The sequence below is a fragment of the Myxocyprinus asiaticus genome, chromosome 15 (assembly GCF_019703515.2).
Source record: "Myxocyprinus asiaticus isolate MX2 ecotype Aquarium Trade chromosome 15, UBuf_Myxa_2, whole genome shotgun sequence".
In the NCBI taxonomy this organism is placed as follows: Eukaryota; Metazoa; Chordata; class Actinopteri; order Cypriniformes; family Catostomidae; genus Myxocyprinus; species Myxocyprinus asiaticus.
Genome location: NC_059358.1, coordinates 20475448 through 20499602, shown reverse-complemented (window position 1 = coordinate 20499602; position 24155 = coordinate 20475448). Strand labels below are relative to the sequence as shown.

General features: G+C 37.6%; 1 protein-coding gene across 2 annotated transcripts; it reads right to left on the bottom strand.

Moving 5' to 3' along the window:
- Positions 1–538: 538 nt before the first annotated feature.
- On the bottom strand, positions 539–16409 carry LOC127452575 (leucine-rich repeat and immunoglobulin-like domain-containing nogo receptor-interacting protein 1). 2 transcript variants are annotated; one of them, XM_051718137.1, is made up of 3 exons: positions 15965–16409; positions 5840–5955; positions 539–4241 (listed from the first exon to the last, which is right to left on the bottom strand). In XM_051718137.1, the coding sequence occupies exon 3, from the start codon at positions 4227–4229 to the stop codon at positions 2415–2417; it is 1815 nt and encodes a 604-aa protein (XP_051574097.1). In that variant the 5' UTR covers positions 4230–4241; positions 5840–5955; positions 15965–16409; the 3' UTR covers positions 539–2414. The 2 variants fall into 2 exon arrangements, with proteins under 2 accessions (XP_051574097.1, XP_051574098.1); XM_051718138.1 differs by lacking the exon at positions 15965–16409 and adding an exon at positions 7246–7362.
- Positions 16410–24155: the final 7746 nt, after the last annotated feature.

Below are 24155 nucleotides of genomic sequence, written 5' to 3'. Positions count from 1 at the left end.
GATATATACTGTACTGTACTATGGTTATTGTCAAGTGGTGCTAAAATGTTTCTTCACATTTGTGGGTAAAGAACAGAAAAATCTGAAAATACATCCAGAACATAATTACAATTTAATTTGACCACATTAAATGTTGTAAACAGTATAGTATTCTCATTATTTTTAAGAATTTTCAGTCATCTGTACTACAGGAAAATAAATTATGAATTCTTATAAGAAATGAAAATGGTACAATGTGTGTGAGCTTTGTACCACATTTTGTTATTATAGGGGAGTTCAAATGTAGTTTTATTTCATAATAATGGCAAAATAGCATACTATTCTCTCTGTGAGCTGAGCATGCCTGTAGCCAGACAGACCTATATAACAGATTAAGACATCTAGAGGTAATCCTAAAGGGTTTAAACCACTGGTCGTACATGTGATTATCATCTTTTTTATGGGTTATTCTGGGCAACAGCAGAAAGGATTCACTCTCTCTCTCTCTCCCTCCCTCCCTCCCTCCCTCCCTTCCTCTCCCTCACTCTCTCTCCCTCTCTCTTTCTGCGAAATCCAGTTTAAGCCAAAAGGGCTTGGGAATTGTCTATCCAACAGAATGGCGGCCAGCCTAAAACATTACTGCCAGACCCTTCCTGTACTCTCAGACAATAATCAATCATCAGCATAACAAAACATACCTCTTACAGATCAATTTCACTATCTTATGAGACTGAATGAGATAAATTATGTAAAATAATACATAAATCGTTGGTGATCAGATGAAAGGCAGAAGGAGAGTTATTTATTTTTCTGTTTAATGGGCATAACAAAGAAGATAATGACTGATGCAGATGATTATGCAGATTATTCTCTTTTGACACCACCGTTACTTCCCATGTCATTTTCTTTCCACAGTCAGATGAGCTGGAGAAAACCTGCTGCCAATGTTAAAGGTGCTGCACTGAGGAAACAGATGGAGCTTTCATCTGGACTATGGTATAATGCAGATACTATAGGAAAAAAGAGGTATGATCGTAGTGTCCTTTAAAATGATAGCTCTCTAACTCCCCTGCTTCTATTTTAAAGAGGCATGAGAAAGTAGACTAAAACAGTATTATTGAAAGCTGCAAATTATTGAGACTTTCAGGCCTCAGAAATGATCTTGAATTTTTAATGAGGAGGTTTAAATTGGAATATTTTGGATTAAAGAGTGGGAGGCATTATGGTTTTCTTAAAAGCCAGACTTGCATAGTCTTTAATAGTTCACTGCAAAATTTTAGTTACAAATGCATAGCAAAAACATCCAAATGTGGAAATATATACATTAAATAATTTGAAAAGCATCTTTAATAACCATCAACATGTGGTGTGCATTCATGACATTTGTGCATAGCCATTACAGACACGCATCAGTCATTGGCATGGCATAACATCACTTGATGTGGTTTATTAAAATAAAAAATAAAAAATATATTTCTGAATGACCCTGCAAAAACTCTATAATCTTAACTATATTCAGTAACCTATAAGAATAACAGTGTTTGCTGTAATGTACAATATTATACAAGAAATATACTGTATTATTTCAAATACTTAACTTGTTTAACTGTTTATTTATTTTATTTCCTGTACTATGGACATTTAGAGCCTGTGAGAACATTTAAGGTAACACATACTGTATGTTTTTTAATCTTTTGCATGTATATTTGTATTTGTGTTACAAAAGTTGCAATAGCTAAAACTGCTTTGCAACTGTAATCAAATACATCATTGTGTGGCCTGTATTGGTTTCATTTGGCAGAGAAGTGAAATATATCTAAAGGCTAACTGTGTCAGAGCCCTTACAAAGGAAATTATTTTAGTATTAATTTTACTAAGAGCTGTGAGCCTAAAATTAAGCAATGACAAAGCAATGGCACACAACAATAATATCCAGTAGTTATTAATGGTCAAATATGATTAAAATACACACTTTATCATTTGTTTCCAAAAAAGATATTAATTATTATACCACCGGACATAGAAAGTTCAAAGTCATATAATACATTTGTTATTGCTTTTTTGAAAGAAACTATTAATATAAGGAATATACTGTAATACTTCATCCTACAGTTTCAGTGTAACCCAGCCTGCATGCCTACAACCACTGAAAGTCTATCAGTTTTGTTTGTCTGCTGTGCTGTATCAGACTTTAGGCAGTTGCATTGCTGAATCCACCATACTACCTAAACTACCTAACAGCACAGCTAAAATACATTATTATAAAGAGAAGTTAATATATATCTATAATGTCAATCAGGCTTGCAAATTTTGTCATAAGGCTTTATACCTTGCTCATATAATATGTTGGCAAGCTGCAACAGTACTTACTAAAGGATCAGCTAATGGTTATCAGTTCCTCAGGTCTTTAATCCTTTATGCTGTTTGCAACCAGCTCAAATAAGTTTCATTGTAAATCTTCCTGGGTTCCCACCATCTCCACCTCCACCCAGGGACGATCGTGGCACAAAGTCTATAGTGGCAGTGTGTTTTATCTGACCTTTGCTCTGACTCCAGAAAAACATAAACACAAAACAGATTGCGACAGAGCTGAGGAAAGAGAGAAAGCCCATGGTGGTTGCAATGATGAGGGTTTTAGCATCAAATGGGTAAGGGTTTGACACCCGTGCTGTAGAGTTGATAGAGGGAGGCAATGACGTTTCCATCCATCCCTCATCTGAGAAATACGATGCTGTGTGGTTTTGTGGGAGACCCTCTACTTGAAGACTCACAGAGAAGCTGTCATTACCAGCTGCATTAGCTGCAGTACACACATAAGTTCCACTGTCTTGTACTTGTGCATAACGCACCTCTAAGCTCCCATTAGCAAGCACTCGTATTCTCCCCACAGAGCTAAGTAGAGTCTGCTGTGCTGACAGCCAGGTAATAGAAGGCGATGGATAGCCATCTGCTTTGCAGTCAAACCGTACGTTCATGCCTTCCACCACACTCATATCTTGCAGCTGTCGGTTCAGAATCTGTGCCTGTTTGCATATAAATATAACCGGGAGTTCAGCCTCCGAAAAGTCCCGAAATGCCTTCTTCTGCTGATTAGGGGCAGAACAGGTGGGTTGACGGCCATCAAAGTCCAACCGCCGGCGACGTCGCAGCACCCAGAGTAGCCTGCAGTCGCAAGCCAAAGGATTTCTGTCCAGCCGCAGTGTCTGCAAGTTCCCTACAGAGTGGAAGACACTTTCTTCCAGGGTAGACAGATGATTAGAGGACACATTAAGCAGATGAAAGTTGACCAGACCTCTGAAGGCACCTGGCTCGATACGCATCAGGCTCCCACCCACCAGGTGCAACTCTTGCAGTCGGAGAAGCTCTCCCAGTAGGTTGCCCTGTATGGAGGTTATGGGGTTGTAGGATAGGTCCAGGTATTGCAAATAGGCTAAATGGCGCAATGGAGCATAAGGAATAGCACTCAGGTTGCAGTTGCTCAAAGCTAAAGTGGTAAGGTTGAGGCCAACCAGACTGTTACTATTTAGCGTCTCAAGAGAAGGCCAGTGGAGAATCTGCAGAGTGCGTAGCTGGTGCAAACGGCGAAAAGCATTATTAGGCAGCATGCTAATGGTTAGTTTTCGCAGACGCAGCTTGGTCAGGCTTTGAAGCTGTGACAAAGCCTCGGTGGGGATAGATGTCAGATTGCTTCTGTCCACGTTCAGCTCCTTGAGTGCCTGCAGCCCAACAAAAGCCCGTTGTGAGATAAACACTAGGTCATTCTCACCTGCGTCAAGCTGCTGTAAGTTAATCATGTCCTGGAATGTGTAGTCCAGGAAAACCAGGATCTCATTCTCACTGATATCCAAACGTCGAAGGTTGGAGAGGCCTGAAAAGACCCCAACTGGGAGGATCTTGAGGCGGTTGTTCTTAATCCTCAGGTATCGCAGGTTCTTCAGTCCCTGAAAGGCTTCTACCTCAATCATAGAGATTATGTTTTCACTCAGGTCCAGGTCCTCCAGCTTGGACAAGCCAGAGAATTGCCGCCTGGCCAGTGTTTTCAGTTGATTTCCAGAAAGGTCTAGGCGCTTGGCATTAATGGGCAGGCCCTCAGGCACACCTATGAGGTGTTTTGAGGAGCAGTTGACCTCCAGTGTGTCACGCTTGCAAATGCATTTCTGTGGGCAGGTGAGATCAGCAGCTGATAAGTTTATACACCACAGCAGCAGGACTGTCCATGTGCCCCACTGGCCACACAGTTCCACGAACATCTTACCTCCTTCCTGCAAAAATGGAAATACACCTTGATCAGCAAAACATGGCATAGTACTAAGTACTAACCTACAATACATCCACAAAAAGAATAATAAAAAAAAGAGAAATGAATATTAAATTATTGTAATAACATATATGTATTTATCTTACAGATACAATTATTGTGTCCAAATGTATATATGTAATTATTGTAGAATACAGGACAAGGGTGAGTCTCACAAAACCTGGCAAGAATATGTCCTGGTCATATTTAACCTGAAATCATTATAAAGAAAGATATGAAATTTCATTTTGCATTAGGAAAATAAAGCATACATTGAGGACCATTTAGATTTTTTTTGTTTTTTTTTTGTTTGCATTGTGACGTTATTTTCAGGACATTTAAAGTTCACCCAAAATTGAAAATTCTCTCATGATTTACTCACCCTCATTGCATTCCAGATGTGTATGAATTTCTTTCTTCTGCAGAACACAAATTAAGATTTTTAAAATAATATTTCAGCTCTGCAGGTCCTCACAGTGCAAGTGAATGGGTGCCAAAATTTTGAAGCTCCAAAATCCACATAAAGGGAGCATACAAGTAATCCATATGATTCCAGTGGTTAAATCCATGTGTTCAGACATGGTATGATAGGTGTGGTTGAGAAACAAAACAATATTTAAGTCAGGTTTACCATAAATTCTCCTCTCTGCCCAGTAGGGGCGATATGCATGAAGAATGCAAATCACCAAAAACACAAGAAGAAGAATGTGAAAGTGAAAGTGAAGTGGAAATTGACTGAGCAGGGAGGAGAATTTTTAGTAAAAAAGGACTTAAATATTGATCTGTTTCTCACCCACACCTATCATATCGCTTCAGAAGACATGGATTTAACCACCAGAGTCATCTGAAGTACTTTTATGTTGCCCTTATGTGGATTTTGGAGCTTTAAAATTTTGGCACCCATTCACTTGCATTGTATGGACCTACATAGCTGAAACATTCTTCTAAAAATCTTTGTTTGTGTTCAGCAGACGAAAGAAAGTCATACACATCTGGGATGCCATAAGGGTGAGTAAACACCCTCATGGGTGAACTATCCCTGTAAGCACATTTTACCCCTCAAATCTCAATATCGAATAATGCGTCGAAACATTTTCTTTCACTATTTCCATTGTCTTCAATGATTCTTATTTCTGTAACTACATTGTATATTTCACAAAAAAAAAAAAAAAAAAAAAAAAAAAAAAAACGATAATGTTGTACATTGAGTTTTTAAATTAAACTCAGAGGAAATGAAAGGCACTACCAAGGCGGTACTTCCGAAAAATTTCACATTGCAGTAATGAGAATTGAGGGTTGCAATGTGTATAACTCTCATAAAAATGTCAGAATGCATACAATTTTAATGGCCCTAAAACTAGGCTTCATTGTCTCTATGCAAAATATAATTTCTTATTTGTTTCTTTTGAATTAGGAGTAAAATAGCACCTGGTCATTGTCTTGTCTGGTTTTGTGAAAATCACCCACAAACTTTATTGTTTTATGTTCCTACAACTCAATAAAAACAATATTTTTTGCTATTACTTAATTTATCAAGTTATGTGAGCAATGCAGTAAGCTTACCAAGGGACTTTTGTAGTGCCAGTTCTCATAACCAGATATTTTCAGGTTTGGATCTATGATGGGCTCAGTGTTCACTGGAGATGCATGTCACATTTAGAAGCCACAGTTCCAAAAGCCTAAAGCCAGAGAAAGGGGAATAAATAACACAAATGATTGAGTCTTTTTTTGTCATGTGCAACAATCTCTTCAATCCTTGCCTTTTCAGGCTGATTGAATGATCCAGGTTGATCCAGACACAGCCGAAGGGTATGAAAAGTCGAGCAACTGTTCTAGTACTGTTCTATAGCAACTGATTCAAGAACTGTTTGGGTATGAGACTGCAACATTTAGTCTACACAAACCCTTGCTATCAGCTGAAGATGGACTCTTTGTGTAATTAAAAAGGATGAAAATGTGGCAGCTGTGTAGTAACACACTCTCTCTCCTCCAATCCTCTAAGGAGGAGAGCATGTACAGCTCGAGAAGGTCTGATGTGAGAGGACAGGTGTGCAGAGCACTGTCACTATAGCCAAGCTTAACCCATGTCACAGGGTGCAGGTGGACAGGACTAGACCCAAATGAGGAATTACCCACCCAGCATGTAAAGGCATTGACTTTGCTTCATTTTAATTGACAGCTGAGTGAAATGACATCACAGCAGAGAGAGATCTGAATGAAACAGACACAGTGATCCAAGAGGAAAACTAGGAAAGCAGCCGAAAGCTGCTAACTTTATCACAAAATATCTTTATTAACATCATATTGTCATTACACGAAATCAAACAATGTAATTCACTAAATACAAACAGGATAAAACATAACTTTTGTATTCCAGAGATTTGAAAGCATTGAAGGCAAATGTCCATTCTGTTTTAATAGGACACCTAGTAACCCGCATTTGTTACCTTAAAGATCTATTTCTACCTGATCTAACCCTTAAAATTTGTTTTGTTGGCATAACCTAATGTAGTCAGGTTGATTCATTGATGTTAAATAATATTTGTTTGAGTTGAATAAAACCACTTTTTTAGAGGTTACACATGAAACACGTTTTTTAGGTTAACATTTTGTGCAGTGTTAGGCACAGAATGTCAAATTCTAGTCACTAGGAGATATAACAACTAAAAATGAAGTAATGTCATTATTCAAATATTTATTTCCATCACATAAAACACATTAGCAGGCCTATATTCAAATATAAAAGAAAAATAAATTGCCATTCAATTGGTTAATAAAGCACTGTTACAGTAGACTGAATTTTGAAAACTTTAAGTAGTCCTTTACTAACACTAATGAATGGAAATAAATGGTCGCCTTCCTTTTTGTGCCAACTTCTCTCACTTAATCCAGTCATGCATTACAACTCACACTACCACAGATTACTTGCTTAATACTGTATATTCATAAGTAATAAAGATACTGCAAACCTGTGCTGGTCTGGGATTCTCACATATTTTGTTTATACATAAAGCCTCTTCGAGACCTATTCCTGCTGAAAACACTTAAAATGTTGTTGACTGCTTTCCCTTAGAGCTCCAGTCCAGTGCTGTTCCCTGTCCACACACAAAGACATTATTCTGCCTAAATAAGCTGACTCACAATGCTGTATAGCAAAAGAAGAGAGAGAGTCAATCCTGGTTTTGCTGGTAAGTTTTGACACCATATTGGTTTTCCATGCAGCAGAGAGCCATGGCTTACTCAATTTAAAGGTGTTAATCCCTCTCTGTTGAGTTGTGACAGAGTCCAGCAGGTGTACACGATCAGGACATGTACAGTAGGTGACAAAACTCATGCTCTCTCTCTCCCTCTATCTTTGTGTTTGTGTGCATTCTACATATTCATGCTGTCTGACAACTAAGCTCATCTTGATTGGTACTAATGAAAGCAGGAAATCCTTTGTCCAAGTTAATTTAATTTCATGAAACACTTAATTTTTATATTTTTTTTCTCCCCTTTTCTCCCCAGTTTGGCACGCCCAATTCCCAATGTGCTCTAGGTCCTCGTGGTGGCATAGTGACTCGCCTAAATCCGGGTGGCATAGGACGAATCTCAATTGCCTCCGTGTCTGAGACAGTCAGTCAAAAAGTTTATCGAATCAAAATGTATTCCTCGATGCTTACAAGCAAAGTGTGACAACTGTTTCACAAATCACATGCCCGAAGCCTTGCTCCTTAGCCGAAGCAGCGCGTGAGTCTGAGCTCCACCCCGTCAGACCTTCAGAATTTCCACAGAATCCCTCAACACTGCGGTGAATCAGCATCTAAAGTCAGATTGTCAGATTCATCAGCCAATCAGATTGATTTATTTGTTCTTGGTGGGTGTGGTCTTTAGGATATGTCCCAGTCCAGGCCTTCTAGCTGGCCCTGAGTGACGCAATCACACTTTAAGTGATGTATGTAATTTGAAAGCGAAGAGCGCGAGATCTTGCTGATGAGTCGGCTGTCATTGCCACATCACCACTGAGAAAGAGATCCTTATGGATTTAAAAATCTGAGATGTTCTGCATGATCGAGCAATTGATTAATTAAACAGGAAAGGAGGACTGATTTTCACTTCAAGTAAATTGGTAAGTGCTTTTTGCATTGTTATAGCAACATCAGTAGTTTTCTAAGTGTAAATTAGGCTGCTTGAGCATTCAGTGTCGGATCAAGTTTTGAAAAGTAACCGTGTACCCTGACGAAACAAACTTTATTGCAAGCAAAACTTAAAACGCAAATATTATTAGAGAGCTTTTTCTTGGTATTAGACCTCCTTGGTTCTGGCTTTCGTGCGTGGATGTTTTATTAAAATGTCAATTGGTATTATTAGTTGACTGCCACGTAATGTATGATAGGCATATGGCATCTTATTCATTGTGAAACTGTGTTTTCTTAATGCCATGAATCGCACTGAAGGAGGTTAACCCAACGTGACTCTACCCACCCTAGCAACTGGGACAATTGGTTGCTTAGGATGCCTGACTGGAGTCACTCAGCATGCCTTGGATTTGAACTTGCAACTCCAGGTGTGGTAGTCAGCGTCTTTACTTGCTGAGCTACCCATGCCCCCTAAGAAACACTTAATTGCTGAAACTTGATACTAACTAAACTACTTCTACATATTGTGACATCTTGTCAGCTGATATTAAAACTGACAGGTTACATTGAGAATAAACTAAAAATATAATTTTTATTGACATTGTAGGCTTTGAAACTGCCAATTTTTTTAGCCAATAATCAAGAAAATACCTAATGGTGAAACTTAAAAAAAGCTTAACAACCAACCACAACTGTGTATACACCAGCATTGGCAATGCTCTTATCTAACAAACATCACTCATGCCCTTGTCAGTCTGATGCAATGTCATCATGGTTAGTCTTCCCTAACTAGCTATACACACATACTGTGCTGTTCTCACTTCATTCAGTGTAAGCTATTACTAGGCCTGACTTTCACATTTTCACATCAACAATCAAAACTCATCAAGGTCCGACAGGCTTCATTAGGTTACAGTAAATTACATGGACCTCTGCCAGATATTAATGGGAGGCTAAAGCCTTACTTTGCTGCATGGACACACAGGTCACTTGCTGTTTCCCTGACTCCCATCAGTATACTAGCAACACTGAGAGCCTCTTTAGATGGACTCCAATTTACACTTCACTGGCTCAAGATGAGCAGACAGGCTTGTAACAGTAAGAAAAGGAGAATATATTGAGCTTCGGCTGTGTGCATATTCTTCTGTGAAAAGGTCAGGGGAGGAATGTGCCCAGCAGACACATGAGGGAATCCAGGGTTTTAGTTTTTGTGCATTAACCCCACCATTAGACGATATTCTGATATAAAATGCCAGCTAAAACCAAAACACTATCTCTTAACTCACCACACATATATTATATTTGTACCTTTTATTGCTTTTCTTATACTAACATTGTCTAAAATTTCAGCACCCCTTCAGTGACAGTGTCAGAGGTCTCTGACTTTCATAGTTAACCTGACCTCTAACCTCTGCGTGCAGACGGGGGATGTACCAGGCTGACTTTAGGCTGAATTCAGCTGTCTCTTGGACTCTCACAGTCTCACTTGTGTGCTATTCTTATCCCACCGGGGTGTAAACTACCCAGAGCTGCTCCCCAATCCCCAATTAGAATTCCTCAGATCAATACTTCTCAGCAACAATTGCAACAAAGTGAGAAAGAGGCTGTTTCTGGCTCTTGGGCCCCAGCTCTGCCTCCACCCCACCACCAAATGCAGCTATGCGAATAAACGCAAGTATTAAAAGCTTTCCAAAACAGGTGTTGTTCAGCAATGGGAGAGATGACAAATCTGCAGGAGGACATGGGGTATTTGTACCCTTCAGGCTTACCAAGGGAAAAATAAACACAACTGAGTAGCTGAATGCTGAAGAGAATTTTAAAGCAGAAATTAAAGTTTACATTTGCATGCACAAAGCACAGATGCTTTAGTTTCTTTGCTCAAAGTCTTTTTAATTTTTGAAGCCCACAGTGAATTTACAACAATTTATGCCAAGCACAAGCACATTTCGTTTCTGTATCCTTCTCTAATCTGCCTTTGCTTAAGGCCTTATGGACAGAGTTGAAATACATCTCTGCTGTGTGCTTGTCTCTGTAAGCATATAATACAAGCATTTATAGTCTTAGCCTCTGTTGAAGTGTGACTGATTTTGTTGCTGTAGTCTAAAGGAGTGTGAGAGGAAGATAAAGGAGAGACCTAGTCTGACGGGCGGCTATATGCCTGTAACAAATATGATTACCTAGGTAGTTTATATTGCACACATCAGTGTACACTCCAGGCTGTAATACATTATGTTTGTCTTGTGATTGTGGGTTGGGTTGGGTAAAAGTAGTTTCTTGTTTGTGTTTAGTTGTGTGTGCTTTTGCAGGAGAGACAGAGAGAGAGAGAGAGAGAGAGAGAGAGAGAGAGAGAGCATATTTTGTTAAATATAAATTATCTTTAAATTTATATTCTTTGAATTTATATGCATAGGGAAGAGAAACAATTTTCTTTTTGTTATTTTTTAGGTTCATATTTATGTACAGTATATACATGTGTATAAGTAGCACATTTATAAAAAAAGGAATTGTCCTGTGAATAGTTTTGAGATTCAATTTTGAGATTCATTGTGCTCTAGAAGATCCCTTTCTTTGGGTAGCACATTGCATCTGCATGAGGCTTCACGTGGATGGGCTAGTGTATATTTTGCTTGGGTGGAAAATATGACTGTTCATGCCTCTCTGTTTTTCATGATTATGTGGAGCAGCTGAGAGAGTTCAAATCAGGGTTTAGAGATCACAACAGTCTGAAGGACAGATTATGATAATTCAGCTTTATGCTGGTCACTTTAGTCACTGCATGTACATTGTGCACTGTTTGAAGAGAATCCAATGTGAGGTAAAAGGAGAATGTGTGTGTGTGTGTCCTTATGTGTTCTACGAGAGAGAAAGTAATTCATGTTTTGAAAGACATGACTGTGAGTAAATGATGACAGAATTTATATTTTTGGGTGAACTAACCCTTTAACAAATGATGAAATGAATGGAAGGAGAATGCATTGCAAGTTGTAAATGAAATGTATGTGCATGTGTCTTTGATACAGCAAGTTTTCAACTTTAGTGTTGTGAATTTAACTGTAAGTTTTCAAGGACACAGGAGTATTATGAGGTTACCTCAGGCTAAACTAAATTCATTATTGTAATTAGGTCATTGCACATGTGCTCAGATTCATTGTTAATTTGAGGCCTTGCAAGTTTATAGAGAGAGTGGATGACAAACACCCCTACAGTTGCATTTACATTATTTGAACATGTAAACATGCATCACGAAAAGCATCTGTAAATTAATGAACATACTGGTGGGACAGAGTTAATTTATTTGTCAAGGCCTGGATTTAGTTCAATTCCAGTAATGACAACATGTCTTGAAGTAGAGAATACAAATCAAGTCTAAGTCACATGATCCATTGCCAGGGTTGGGGAGTAACGGAATACATGTAACGGGATTACGTATTTAAAATACAAAATATAAGTAACTGTATTCCACTACAGTTACAATTTAAATAATTGGTAATTAGAATACAGTTACATTCAAAACGTATTTTGATTACTGAAGAGATTATTTAGCATTTTATTGTCATTTTTTTCATTTAATATTTATTCCTGTCAGATGGACAATATTTATACATATAAATGATGTGATCCAAAGTGCATTTGAACAGCGGTGAAACACTTTCTTATGATGTGTTACATTCATACGAGCAGACAGTGAAGTACGTTTGAAATAAGTTTGGAGCAGAAGAAATAGAAATAAACCTTGTGTAAATTGTCAGCTTTACACTAAGCTAAAATGCTATTTCTAGCCATTTTACATGTATATGTTACCAGGCACGATCATATTTTTTATCAAGAAAATTCACATTGGATCATAATTTCTTTTTTTCTAGTAAGACCTTTGATATTAGGGCAAAAATCGTATTCTTGATAATAATTTTTGAATTGTTTTCCTGTAAAAATATCTACAAATCCTTAAAACAAGACCAATTTGATTTATCTTCTTTTAGAAACAACACTGCATAAGATATTTAGGTTTTTCAGAGAATGTATTTTTAACATGTGTATTTTGTCTTACTGTACTGGCAGAATTTTTATAGTCAAAACAAGTGAAAAAATCTACCAGTGCTGAAGAAGTAACCAAAGTATTTAGAACGAACGTTAACGTTGGAAAACGTTACAAATGACATTTTACAGCATGTATTCTGTAATCTGTAGTGGAATACATTTAAAAATTAACCCTCCCAATCCTGTCCATTGCCTATATAGATTGTAGCATTTAGTTTGTGAAGAGATTACAGATGTAAACATTAAAGGAGTAGTTCGGCCAAAAAAAAAAAAAAAAAAAAAAAAATCTGTTATCATTTACTCACCCTCATGTTGTTCCAAACGAGTGTGACCTTATAGAGCGCAACAGTGCTCGCCTACTTATTCAGCCATCTGGGTTCCAGAAGTACAGTATTTTCCCATAGACTTTCATAAAATACCACATAAAAGAGTTGCAAGTCATGAACCAAATCAACCAGATCTGAGGTAAATAACAACATCACAAAGTTTGTTTTGAGGCAAAGAAGTATTTGAAAATTGGACAAAAAGTCAAAGGTGCAAAGCTGTGTACTAACCGGCTCTTACTGCAAATGATGTCATTGAATAAAAAACAATGGGAATATATAAAACTATTGCTTTTAGGTTTGTTGACTGTAAGTATAATACAATATATTTTACATTCAATGCAAAATATTCCGATATGTACAAATAGATAAGTAGTTTAAGGGTGAATAGACACCGACTCGATTACATCCTTCACAGTGTGTCATGGGAATGGGTGGTTTTGTGGGCTTCGTTGGCTGCGGTTCTCTGATTGGTGAAGCTTTCTCTGCTGGACCATGTGTAATGTAGTTGTTTACCATGAATTCCGCTATCAAACATGATTTTTAAACAATGAGTTGAAATGCAAACGCAGACAGATGGCTTTAATTGGAAGCATATACCATCGATGAACAACCTTGTCGCTCACGGTAGTTCTGCCTCTAAAGTTTGATAAGTTATCATTGAAAATCAATTTGTCTATAGGATAAATTAATGGGAATTTTACTTCCGGAACCAGACTGTTTAGCTCTATTTCTTTAGTGGAACACAAAAGGAGATGCTAGGCATTCTGTTAGTCTCAGTCACCATTCACTTTCATTGCATCTTTTTTTTACATGCAAGTGAATGGTGACTGATGGTGACTTTTGTAAAGTTCAGCTGAGTAAAGAACAATGGCTTAAACTTAACAGGCTCCAAGTTCACCAGAGGTAACACTAATCACCCTCATGTTGACTTCACAAATATCTCTCAATTATCAACCAGCTAGGACCCTGCAGCCAGCTACAACAAAACAACAACAATAGTCATAAGAATTAAAAATAAATACATTTTCAACTAACAATTATTATTTTTCTACATAAGCTCCCTTGTTTTGACCAAACATTCATAATTTATTCAAGTGCAAAGGCTTATAGGTATTCCACACAACTGCAATTTTGTACTTGATAATTTTGAGTTAGTAAGATGTGAAGCCAAAGTTTAAAGAACATATATATTTGAGTTATGATTCCAAAATGTGACATTTCAAGTCGTTTAATTAGGACCACTTAAATGTTTTAATTAATGACAACTTTAGGGTTAAGAGAGTAAAGGTAACTTAATTAAAACTAGTAATAATAGTAAAAACTTACGCTTAAGTTGAGCAAACTGTTTTTGTACAGTTTGAGATTGCTATTAGTATTTACAGTGCATGACGGTTAGTAAATAATGTCAGAATTTTCATGTTTGGCTGAACTATCTTTTTAAGTGTTTAAGGCTCATGTGTCATTGTTATCTATGAAAAACACTGAGTACTATCAGACGACTATATATTTTAATCTGTTAGTCAAGGTTAACCCAGCTGTGCAGCCATATTACCATCCAGGGTCATAGATCCACTTTTTAAATGAAACATTTCTGGACAAACAGAATGTCTCTTGCATAGATAAAAGATGGGTCTGATCTTTGGGGAAATTACAGTATCACTTGTAAGACACAGCAACCCTCTGCTTCTGGCTGTGTGCCGTAATAGAGGACACCCATTAGCAGGGTCATATGGTGCCCTGGATAGTTCAGTGCCTCAGCAGTCCTAAATAGGTCCGTTTTAGGGCAACAGGAGTACACAAAGAACCAGGATGCTGCTCATGATGTGAAGAAGACTCAGGATGTCAATACCAAAAAAAAAAAAAAAAAAAAGCATTTCAAATCTACATTTTGGAATTTAGTCCTTGGGAAACAACCATGCATTATTAAAAAGGCAAAACTTGGGTAAAACAGGCCATTTGCACCTGCTCAGTGGTTTTTAACCCCTGCTGCAAGATGACATTGTGGTTGACCCCATAAATCACATGCCGATACATAGAGTATGAGGGCATGATGAGAATGTCTACAGAGTGACCAAGCAAAACAAACCAGTGATCAAGTAAGTGTTTTTACTGCTTCACCCAATCAACCGGTGATAAATCAAGCCCTGCTGTGCATTACAACTCTTTTGATTAAAGTGCTCATCTGGACCGGTCCCAAAACTTGCGCTCATTTAGTGTTTTTTCTCACACGGGCTCGAGGAGAAATTGCTGTGCTGCACATCACTGATGGTGCAGGATGCTGTTTGAATTCTCATTAGCAAGAAATTGCACAGATTGATTAGTGCCAATTAAGAGACTGTCAAGAGGGCTTAAAAAAACAAACAAAACCAATTACCTCAGACATTGTTTTTGTAATAACAACAGGCCAACTCTTTGAATTTTTCTTTTTCTCTTTCTTTTTTTACATTAATGGGGATTTCAAATAGCTGGCAGACACAGTTACTGAATGACCATTACAGAAATCTGATATGGCAATAAATGCAAAACACACACATATAAAATAGATGTTCTTATGTGGTTTTCACTGATGTAGAAAGGTCACATATTTGTACATATATGCAACATTTATTGCAAAATATTACATGTAACATATATTTTCCCAAATAGTGTAACTTGAAAAAGCTCAAATATTGCCAGGTATCAGGTAATCAATCTCGAGAACACTGTCTCATTGCAGTTAAGGATTATTACTTGCTACAATTATAAACTGTGTGTTTGAGGGGATCATTCTGAATAATACTTTAAAGAACATCTACACAAGTAAAGGTTAACCTAAATGTAAATAAACCAGAAGATATTCTAATGGCCATACACTTGGACTACACTTGGAGCTTTGGAAAGCAAAGTGTTTGAATTATTTACACAAATCGGATATTTTTATGGATATTTAGTCATTGAAAAACAATACACACAAAATGTCTTGACATTACTGGATATTAGACACGAGTAAAAAGGATGGACGTGGCGAACAAACAAAATAAATAACTTGAAACTTAATCATTACCATAATGAATTCGAACAAACATTGTTTTAATCAGTGAGCCTATACACACACACACACACACACACACACACACACACACACACACAAAGTGTATATATTTAATATATTGCTACATATTTAACCTATATAAACTGTCAGAACAATAACAAAAAGCGGAACTCACCCGCTTCCCTTGCTTTACAATTTCTCCATGGTAGCGATGCCATACTGTATCTCGCGAAGTCTTCGTCCGTCGGTTCGAAATTCCTCACTTGTGCACAATGTCCTCTAACACGTTGTTCAGAAAAAACGACTTGCCTGTCTTGAGACAAGACCCGAATGTTTTTTAATTGTTTTGCTCCTTCATTAATTGCTACTGTCTACGACACATCCCTACAGGGTCCTGTAGGATAATTGTAACCTCAATTTAGGTTGGCTGTTCTCTGCACTGACGCTCCTCTGCTCGCGCTCCTCTTCTAACTCTCAAAGCTCGTGCACTTCAATACAATTCAATATGCAAAACACAGTGGTTTTACAGAGCAGTTAGTTGTTTGCTGTGTTATTCAGCAGAGCCGCTGCTGGAGAGTTTATCGTGGACAACACCTCTGTGTGATGAGAGCTTACTCTGAGAGAGAATAACAGATATTTACGCGGCTTGGCCAAATCTCTGGATTTAGGTAAACAGCAGATGGTTGCCTGAATGAGACACGTGGCTTGTAGGTTTAGTAGTATTTTAAAAGGTACAACATTTCTCAGTGTTCAGCTAAAATGATTTGTTTGTGTCAAACATATTTATAGACTGGAACGCTCAGCAAGTTTAAGTTCTAAACTGGCTGTAATTTTTATTGAAAATGGAGCAGTAGGCTATCCAAAATTATACGAAACTAAATTTAAATAAACTATACTCTCCCACTATTAAATTCTGGTTCCCAAAACGTGAGGTTTAAAGGGATAGTTCACCCCCAAATTTCTCATCATTGTATAAATTTCGTTCTTCTGCAGAACACAAACATAGATCTTCAGAAGAATATCTCAGCTCTGTAGGTCCATACAATGTAAGTGAATGGTGACCAAAACATTGACGCTCCAAAAACACATAAAGGCAGCATAAAAGCAACCCAAATAACTCCAGTGGTTTAATCAATGTCTTCTGAAGTGATTCAATCAATTTTGGATGAGAACAGACCAAAATGTAACTCTTTTTTCACAGTAAGGGAGAGCGGGGCACAAACTTACACTTTTAGGTTTTCTTAAGTTTGTGTAAATGTACTTGGGATTCAATGTATTTTTCTTTTTTCACATTAATTCCACATGTGTCTATTACAAATATGTGGTCTTTTTTCTTGAATACAGCATATACTTTTTTCGCAATCTACCTCGAAAAACGAAAGTAAAATGTTACAACATGCCCCATAAGCAGGGCACGTTGTAACAAGACCATATAACAGCTTAAAATCCCCCTCTAACAACTGTATCTGATCTAATTAAAAAGCCTAGAAGATAAACTACATTTTCATGTCAATAAAAGCCATTTATTAATTTTTTCATATATAATATAGAAATAATTTTGACACTTGACAATAAATACACAACAAAGCCACAGCACTGACCGAAATAATGCATGGATTGATGACAAAACACACACACACACGCATTAAGGGGAATTATATAAATTATCTGACTGCATGGAATTGCATTTAGTTTTTGTAACTGGGGCACATAGTAACGCAGTGTTACAATGCGCCCTGTCAGCGCAACTTGGATTTAAACCTGGCTGGTCACTTTTGCTGGCTATCTAAGAAGTAAAAGACTATGTAAGATGCTAGCTAAAAGATTGGAGATTAAAATTATACCAAGTGTGCCCCATTTTAAATAAACAGTAAAAACAGAGATGAAAATTAACTTTCATGTGAATTTTTACTTTTGCTACTTTAAAGTTAACTTTTGACGATATCTTCCAAAGTTTGTGGAAGCATTTAAACCACGTGTGTTACAACTAGCCCCGCGTTAGTTTGTGTAATATTTCCTAGTGCTTGATGTATGAGCAGAATGCTAGATGAATCAAGAATTGTGCTTGAAATCATGATGGCCAAGGAGACTGCTGATGTCAAGATTTATAGTGAAAAAGAAGTTACTATTTGGTCTGTTCTCATCTAAAACTGATTGAATCCCTTCAGAAGACATGGACTTAACCACTGGAGTCATATTCATTACTTTTATACTTCCTAATGTGCTTTTTGGAGCTTCAAAGTTTTGGTTACCACTTGCATTGTATGGACCTATAGCGCTGAGATATTCTGTTAAACATCTTAATTTGTGTTCTGCAGAATAAAGAAAGTCATACACATCTGAGATGCCATGAGGGTGAGTAAATGATGAGAGAATTTTCATTTTTGGGTGAACTATTCCTGTAGGGTTCTTTTTTGGTTAGGTCATCCCCCCCCCCCCCCAAACACATAAACCAAACACATAAACCAAACACATCACCAAGCTTAATATGTTGCAGCATGGAGGATTAAAGAAATACACAATATTTAATTCTGCCATTAATATGTAAGATTTGCTGGAAAATAATTACACTGAACTCAGATTTTACGTTCACAGGCCAGCAACCAAGATCCTCCAATCTGCTGACACTAGGGTCCGGTTTCCCAGGTGAATCTCTGGACTGAAATAGCTGTTGTTAAATAGTGGTTAAGAACTGTAGCCACTCACCTTTATTTTATAATACAAGAAAAACCATCTGTAGAGAGACAACAGCATTATAAAACTTGGGACAGAGCATCTCTGTGGTCAAAAAGACTGTGGTAGCTTTAGCCTTCGTGCAAAGATGAAAAACAACAGAGAAGCCACAAAATTACTAGTGGGTGGTGTGGGATTCATCTCTCGCTTTCAAACTATATTTTATTCTCAAATGAACACAGTGCAACAATGGACATCACACAAACGTGCAAAATGTATATAGAATCTGTCCTATTCTAATTTTTGTAAGAAAGACAGATTTGACACCCATTTTGACAATCAATGTACACATAAATAATAGATCTGTGATATTTAGTCCCACATTTTGCCCAACAGCAATGAATCAGGAAAGTCTTGCCATTGACGCTACCCATTTGTTCACAAGCATTATAAGGCTGTTCCCTAATGAGATCAGATTTATTTCCACAAGGTTATTTACTTCTGTTAAAATGCATGCCTAGAGTAAGTGCATGTGAAATGGAAAGAGAGGTATGTGCACTGGAGTGGCATACATTAGTGGTTTGAAAGAACAGGAACACCCTCCATATTGCCTGTAGGAATTTAATTAAATCTGGCCACTAGAGGGAAAACATTTCAAATGAAGTAAGGGATTGAGTGCAAAGTCTCTAATCCAGGAAACATTCACCTTTATCCTCATTTAGAGCAAATTCTTAAACTTCATGAAAGTAATACATCTCAAGACTGACCTATTTTACCAAACCCTTTGTCTTTTCATGTTACTGCAGTGAAACTGAAGTAGTGTTACCAGGGGTGATTTTAGGCTTTCAACCCTTTATAGGGACTCAGCCTCAAGTTTAATTTTGAGATGTTGCTCGACAATTAAAAACAAACAAACAATTAAATCATTTGCTTGTCTGTATATGAATATTATCAGTAACTGTGACATATTTGGTTGCACTTTCTTTTGTGATTTCACTATGGAGAGCTGTCAGCTTGGGGGTAGGGGTGGGGGGTTACGTAGGTATTTAGGAGAGCTTTTTGAAAACAAGCATTATTTTAAAAATTCTGTTTGGTGAAGCTTATGGCACAGAAATGGCACACTTTAGCTTTAACGACTGAGAAGGGAAGAATTCTGAGTCAGATAGCCTAAGATAGCTTACAACAGCAAATATAAAGATTCATGGTGTTTTCTCATGATGTCTGCTGCAGAGCTGTCTTGGTCTTAAACCAAGAATAGGGATTATTTGCTTTTAGTTTTTTCTTCTTCCATGTTTTAAATGCTTCCATGTTGTAAATAATGATAGAAAAATCTTTACTGTTTGTTGTACATTAAAAAATTAGGATCTTTACTTCTCTTGTCCCAGCAGAAACCTCTGAAACATAATTCCCAACTGAATGTGTTTAGCTGATTTTATGTATATCCAAAGACACAACCTTCAATGACCTGCCGTGTACAATGCTGTACTGCACTTCGCTTAGAGTAAGACACGCTGCACACTGATTTGTGTTGGTCAAATACCACCATCACAAACCCTCGATCTGTGTGCACATAGCAGATGGTAGATGTCTGAAATTGTGAATTTGAATCTAACTCTGCCATAATATATAGTTTGCCAGCCTTCCTGTGTATGATCTTTAATCCCCAGCATGAGGACATCTGTTCATCAATGGTGGTGGCACAGGAAAACATCAAAAGCCCCTTTGCTGAGATTTATGAATGGAGTCTCTCTGCTGCAACTCTATACAACTCTTGTACTCTAAGACCTGATAAGGATGCGTGCTAAAAATCCAATCATCATGTATTTCATGACTCTTACATTGTAAAAAGTGAAACCGGTCAATTCTTGCCATTAGTCATTAGACTTGATTCAAGTGAATAAGTGAATGAAATAATAAAAGTGACACCATATAAGCTGTATAAGCTAGTGTCCACAACAGTGGAAGTCATAGTTCTGTGATTCTCATTCTGAACAATAAACCGTAAAAAACTTTGTATCAAAAGTCTCGTGATAGTCATGGGAGCAGACACATGACTGTGGCAGAGGATTCTGGGTTTCTCCAGTTATGTGGTTAGACCGATATGTAAAGGTACAGGAAACAGATGTTGAGTTTGCAGATGAAGCTCTGAGTAAAGGGGGAGGGATTTTTTCCCCCTTATGTCTGTAACATGACACTGAACAATTGTGACACTGGATTTAAAATATATACAGTACTGTGCATAAGTCTTAGGCACATAAGATGTTTCACAAAAACATTTCTCTTAAGATGGTTATTTATATCTTCAGCTTTAGTGTGTCAATAGGAAACATAAATGTAAAAATATAAAAACTCCCAAACATTACTTTTGCAAATAGAAAAATTAGAATAGAAGAACAGGGAGCCCTGCAACAGATGTCATGGCCCCCACAGAGCACCCCACTGAACATCGTGTCAGTTTGGGAATACATGAAGAGACAGAAGCAACTGAGACAGCCTAAATAGAGAGAAGAACTGTGGCAAATTCTCAAAGAAGCTTGGAACATCCTATCTGCCAACAACCAAGAAAAACTGTGTCCAGTTGTACCTAGGAGAATTGGTGCTGTTTTAAAGGCAAAGGTGGTCACACCGAATATTGATTTAGCTCTTTTTCTGTTTACTGGACTTTATATGATGTTAACTGATTAATGAAAACTATTTATGCCATTATTTTTTTAAGAAATCCTCATTTTGAATGTTTTTCACAAGTGCCTAAAACTTTTGCACAGTACTGTACATCATTATTTTGTTAGCATTTAATATTGCACATACAAGACATCTGTTTATTTGAGCAGTTTATTGCAATATTATTTCATTCTTTGTGTATCATGAATAACATTGTTTTATGACAAAATATTTCAATTTATTTGTGTGTAAACTTTCACAATGAGTGTACTGTATCTGGACTCAATGACATGAAATGTATTATAAGTTATTCAAGGCATAGTCCTTAATTCAGCTAAAAGTCTGAAATGCTGCATGAATGAGTTGGTGTGCATTACTGGGAAATACTTAAATCATTTAATTAAACTATCAGTCGATCTTAAAACTCATCTATTACCAAAATACATTGCAGTAAAAAAGCTGATATTTTTGTAATAATGTGTATAATGTGACAATGCCTGCTTGTTGATTTAGTGGCATCTATGTTGATCTTACTATTTATAAAAAAGTTATATAAAGAAAGCTGCAGTGTCTTGCTATGCTACATAAAACAATAGTTGAGTTTATTGAAGTGCTGTTCGTGGATAAATCCAGGCAAATGTGTATCACACAACATTTGTGTAAATGTAGCTAATCCAATCTCTGTGTGCTTTGGTGGTAGAATTCTGGGTTTGTGATGTCTTGATTAGATTTGGGTCATGGGGGTGATTTTTAAACCCATAGACAAAAGCTGAATACGTTCATAAACTTAGCCTGCTCAGATTTGTCATCATGTCAGCAGGCTGTGCTGCTTTCGGCCTATGATATTTATGGCAATGGTTGTATGTTTGTGACTAATCTGCATATAGCATGAGCAACTAACACTGAGGGGACTTTTCTCGACATACATTTATATCCTTTTAGTGCTGACTGCATGCCTATACAGTAAACATCATGGGACAGTTTTCATCTAGACCTCATACACTGACACATTGCACAGGGAACTCAAGTTGTTGACTAACAAGGAGAAGCTTTTATGACAACAGGGCCCAAGGAAGAGGATGCTCTGAGAAGGATGCTATTTATTAATACATTCAATTCAATTTAGTAAGAAAGTCAGTTACACTTTACAATTAGGATCCATTTGTTAACATGAGAAAATGCATTAGGTATCATGAACAAACAATGAACAATATATATTTTTTACAGCATTTATGAATCTTTCTTAATGTCAATTAATAAAAATACAACTGTTTATTGTTGTTTATGTTACTTCATAGTGCATAAACTAATGTTAACAAATACAACTTTTGATTTTAAAAATGTATTTGTATATGTTGAAAGTAATATTAACCAAGATTAATAAATGCTGTAAAAGTAGTTTATTGTAACTTCATGTTATGTTTTTAACTAATGTTAATATTGTATTTCTACCTGATCTAACCCGTTTTAATTTGATTTGTTGGTGTAACCTAATGTAGAAAGGGTGATTCAACCTTACCATATATAACATTTTTGCCATAAAGTCAGTTAATTTAGATGTTACCACACTTTAAAAAAAAAAAAAAGAAGATAAAAAAAAAAAAAAAATTCAGTGCAGCTGGTATAGCACCTTATAATTACTGCGACCAGCATGGTCTAACACCTCTGTCAGCAACAAACCAACCTGACATCTTACAAATTTGTCTCTAATGCCCAGGATGACAAAATGTGCATACTTTAATAACATCAAGAGTGTAGCACAATACAGGCCTCATTTGCAGGGTCCCATTTACGGATTTGCCCCCATTCACTAACATTGAAGGCTACGTGCCAGTCATGCCTCACTGTAACCCAGATTTTTGCTCTTTAAAAAAAAAAAAAAAAAAGGGACAAGTTGAAATTAATTTTTGTGGTAATCAACATGCCACAAATGCTATCGATTAAGATTAACTTGTATTGAACCCGGAATATTCCTTTGATTACAATGAGTCAATTATTAGCCTATTATATTATAATTAGGCTATTAATGATAGCCTATATAGGCTAATAATAATAATAAAAACGTCACACTCCCCAACCCCCCCCAACCCCCCCCACAAGGTGTATGAGAGAACAGAGCCGAAATGATGGGGAGGGGAGCTACTCTCTAGACCTGACCCACCGTGGAACATTCGAGAGAAGCCATCAGCATTGCCGTTCTTCAGGCCAGCCTGTTACTTGATGGTGAAGTGGTAGTCCTAGAGGGCCAGGAACCATCGTGTCACCCTGCCGTTGGTCCCTTTTGCTTTTGCCATCCACTGAAGAGGTGCATGGTCAGTGACAAGTGTGAACAAATGTCCCAGGAGGTAGTATTGTAGTTCCAGGACTGCCCAATTGATGGCCAAGGCCTCCCGTTCCACGGCTGCATAATGGGTTTCCGCCGGGGAGAGTTTGCAGCTAAGGACGAGGACTGGGTGCTCCTCACCCATTAACTCCTGGAAAAGGACAGCTCCAAGGCCTGTTTCCAAAGCATCTGTCTGCAGGATGAAAGGCAGGGAGAAGTCGGGAGCACATAGGACTGGATTGGAAATCAGGGCCTTCTTCAAGGACTGGAGTGCTTCCTCCACTGCTGGGGTCCAGAATACCTTCTTGGGCTGTCGTTTCCGGGTCAGGTCTGTGTGGGGACAAGCTAGAGAAGTTAGGGATAAAACAGCAGTAGTATCCGGCCAACCCTAGGATGGCGCGTACCTGGGTTTTGGTGGTCAGCTGGGGATAGTTCTGTACTGCCAACATCTTATCCTCCTGAGGTTTGGTAAGTCCTCTTCCAATTCGATAACCCAGGTACCGTGCTTCTGCAAGCCCGAGATTATACTTTTTAGGGTTGGCCGTAAGTCCAGCCCGTCTTAACTCAGTAAGCACCTTCCGCAGGCGGAGCAAATGTTCTTCCCAGCTCTCGGCGTGGTTGACCACATCATCCAGGTAGGCTGCAGCGTAGTCTCGATGAGGTTGGAGGATGATGTCCATCATCTTCTGGAAGGTAGCTGGGGCCCCAT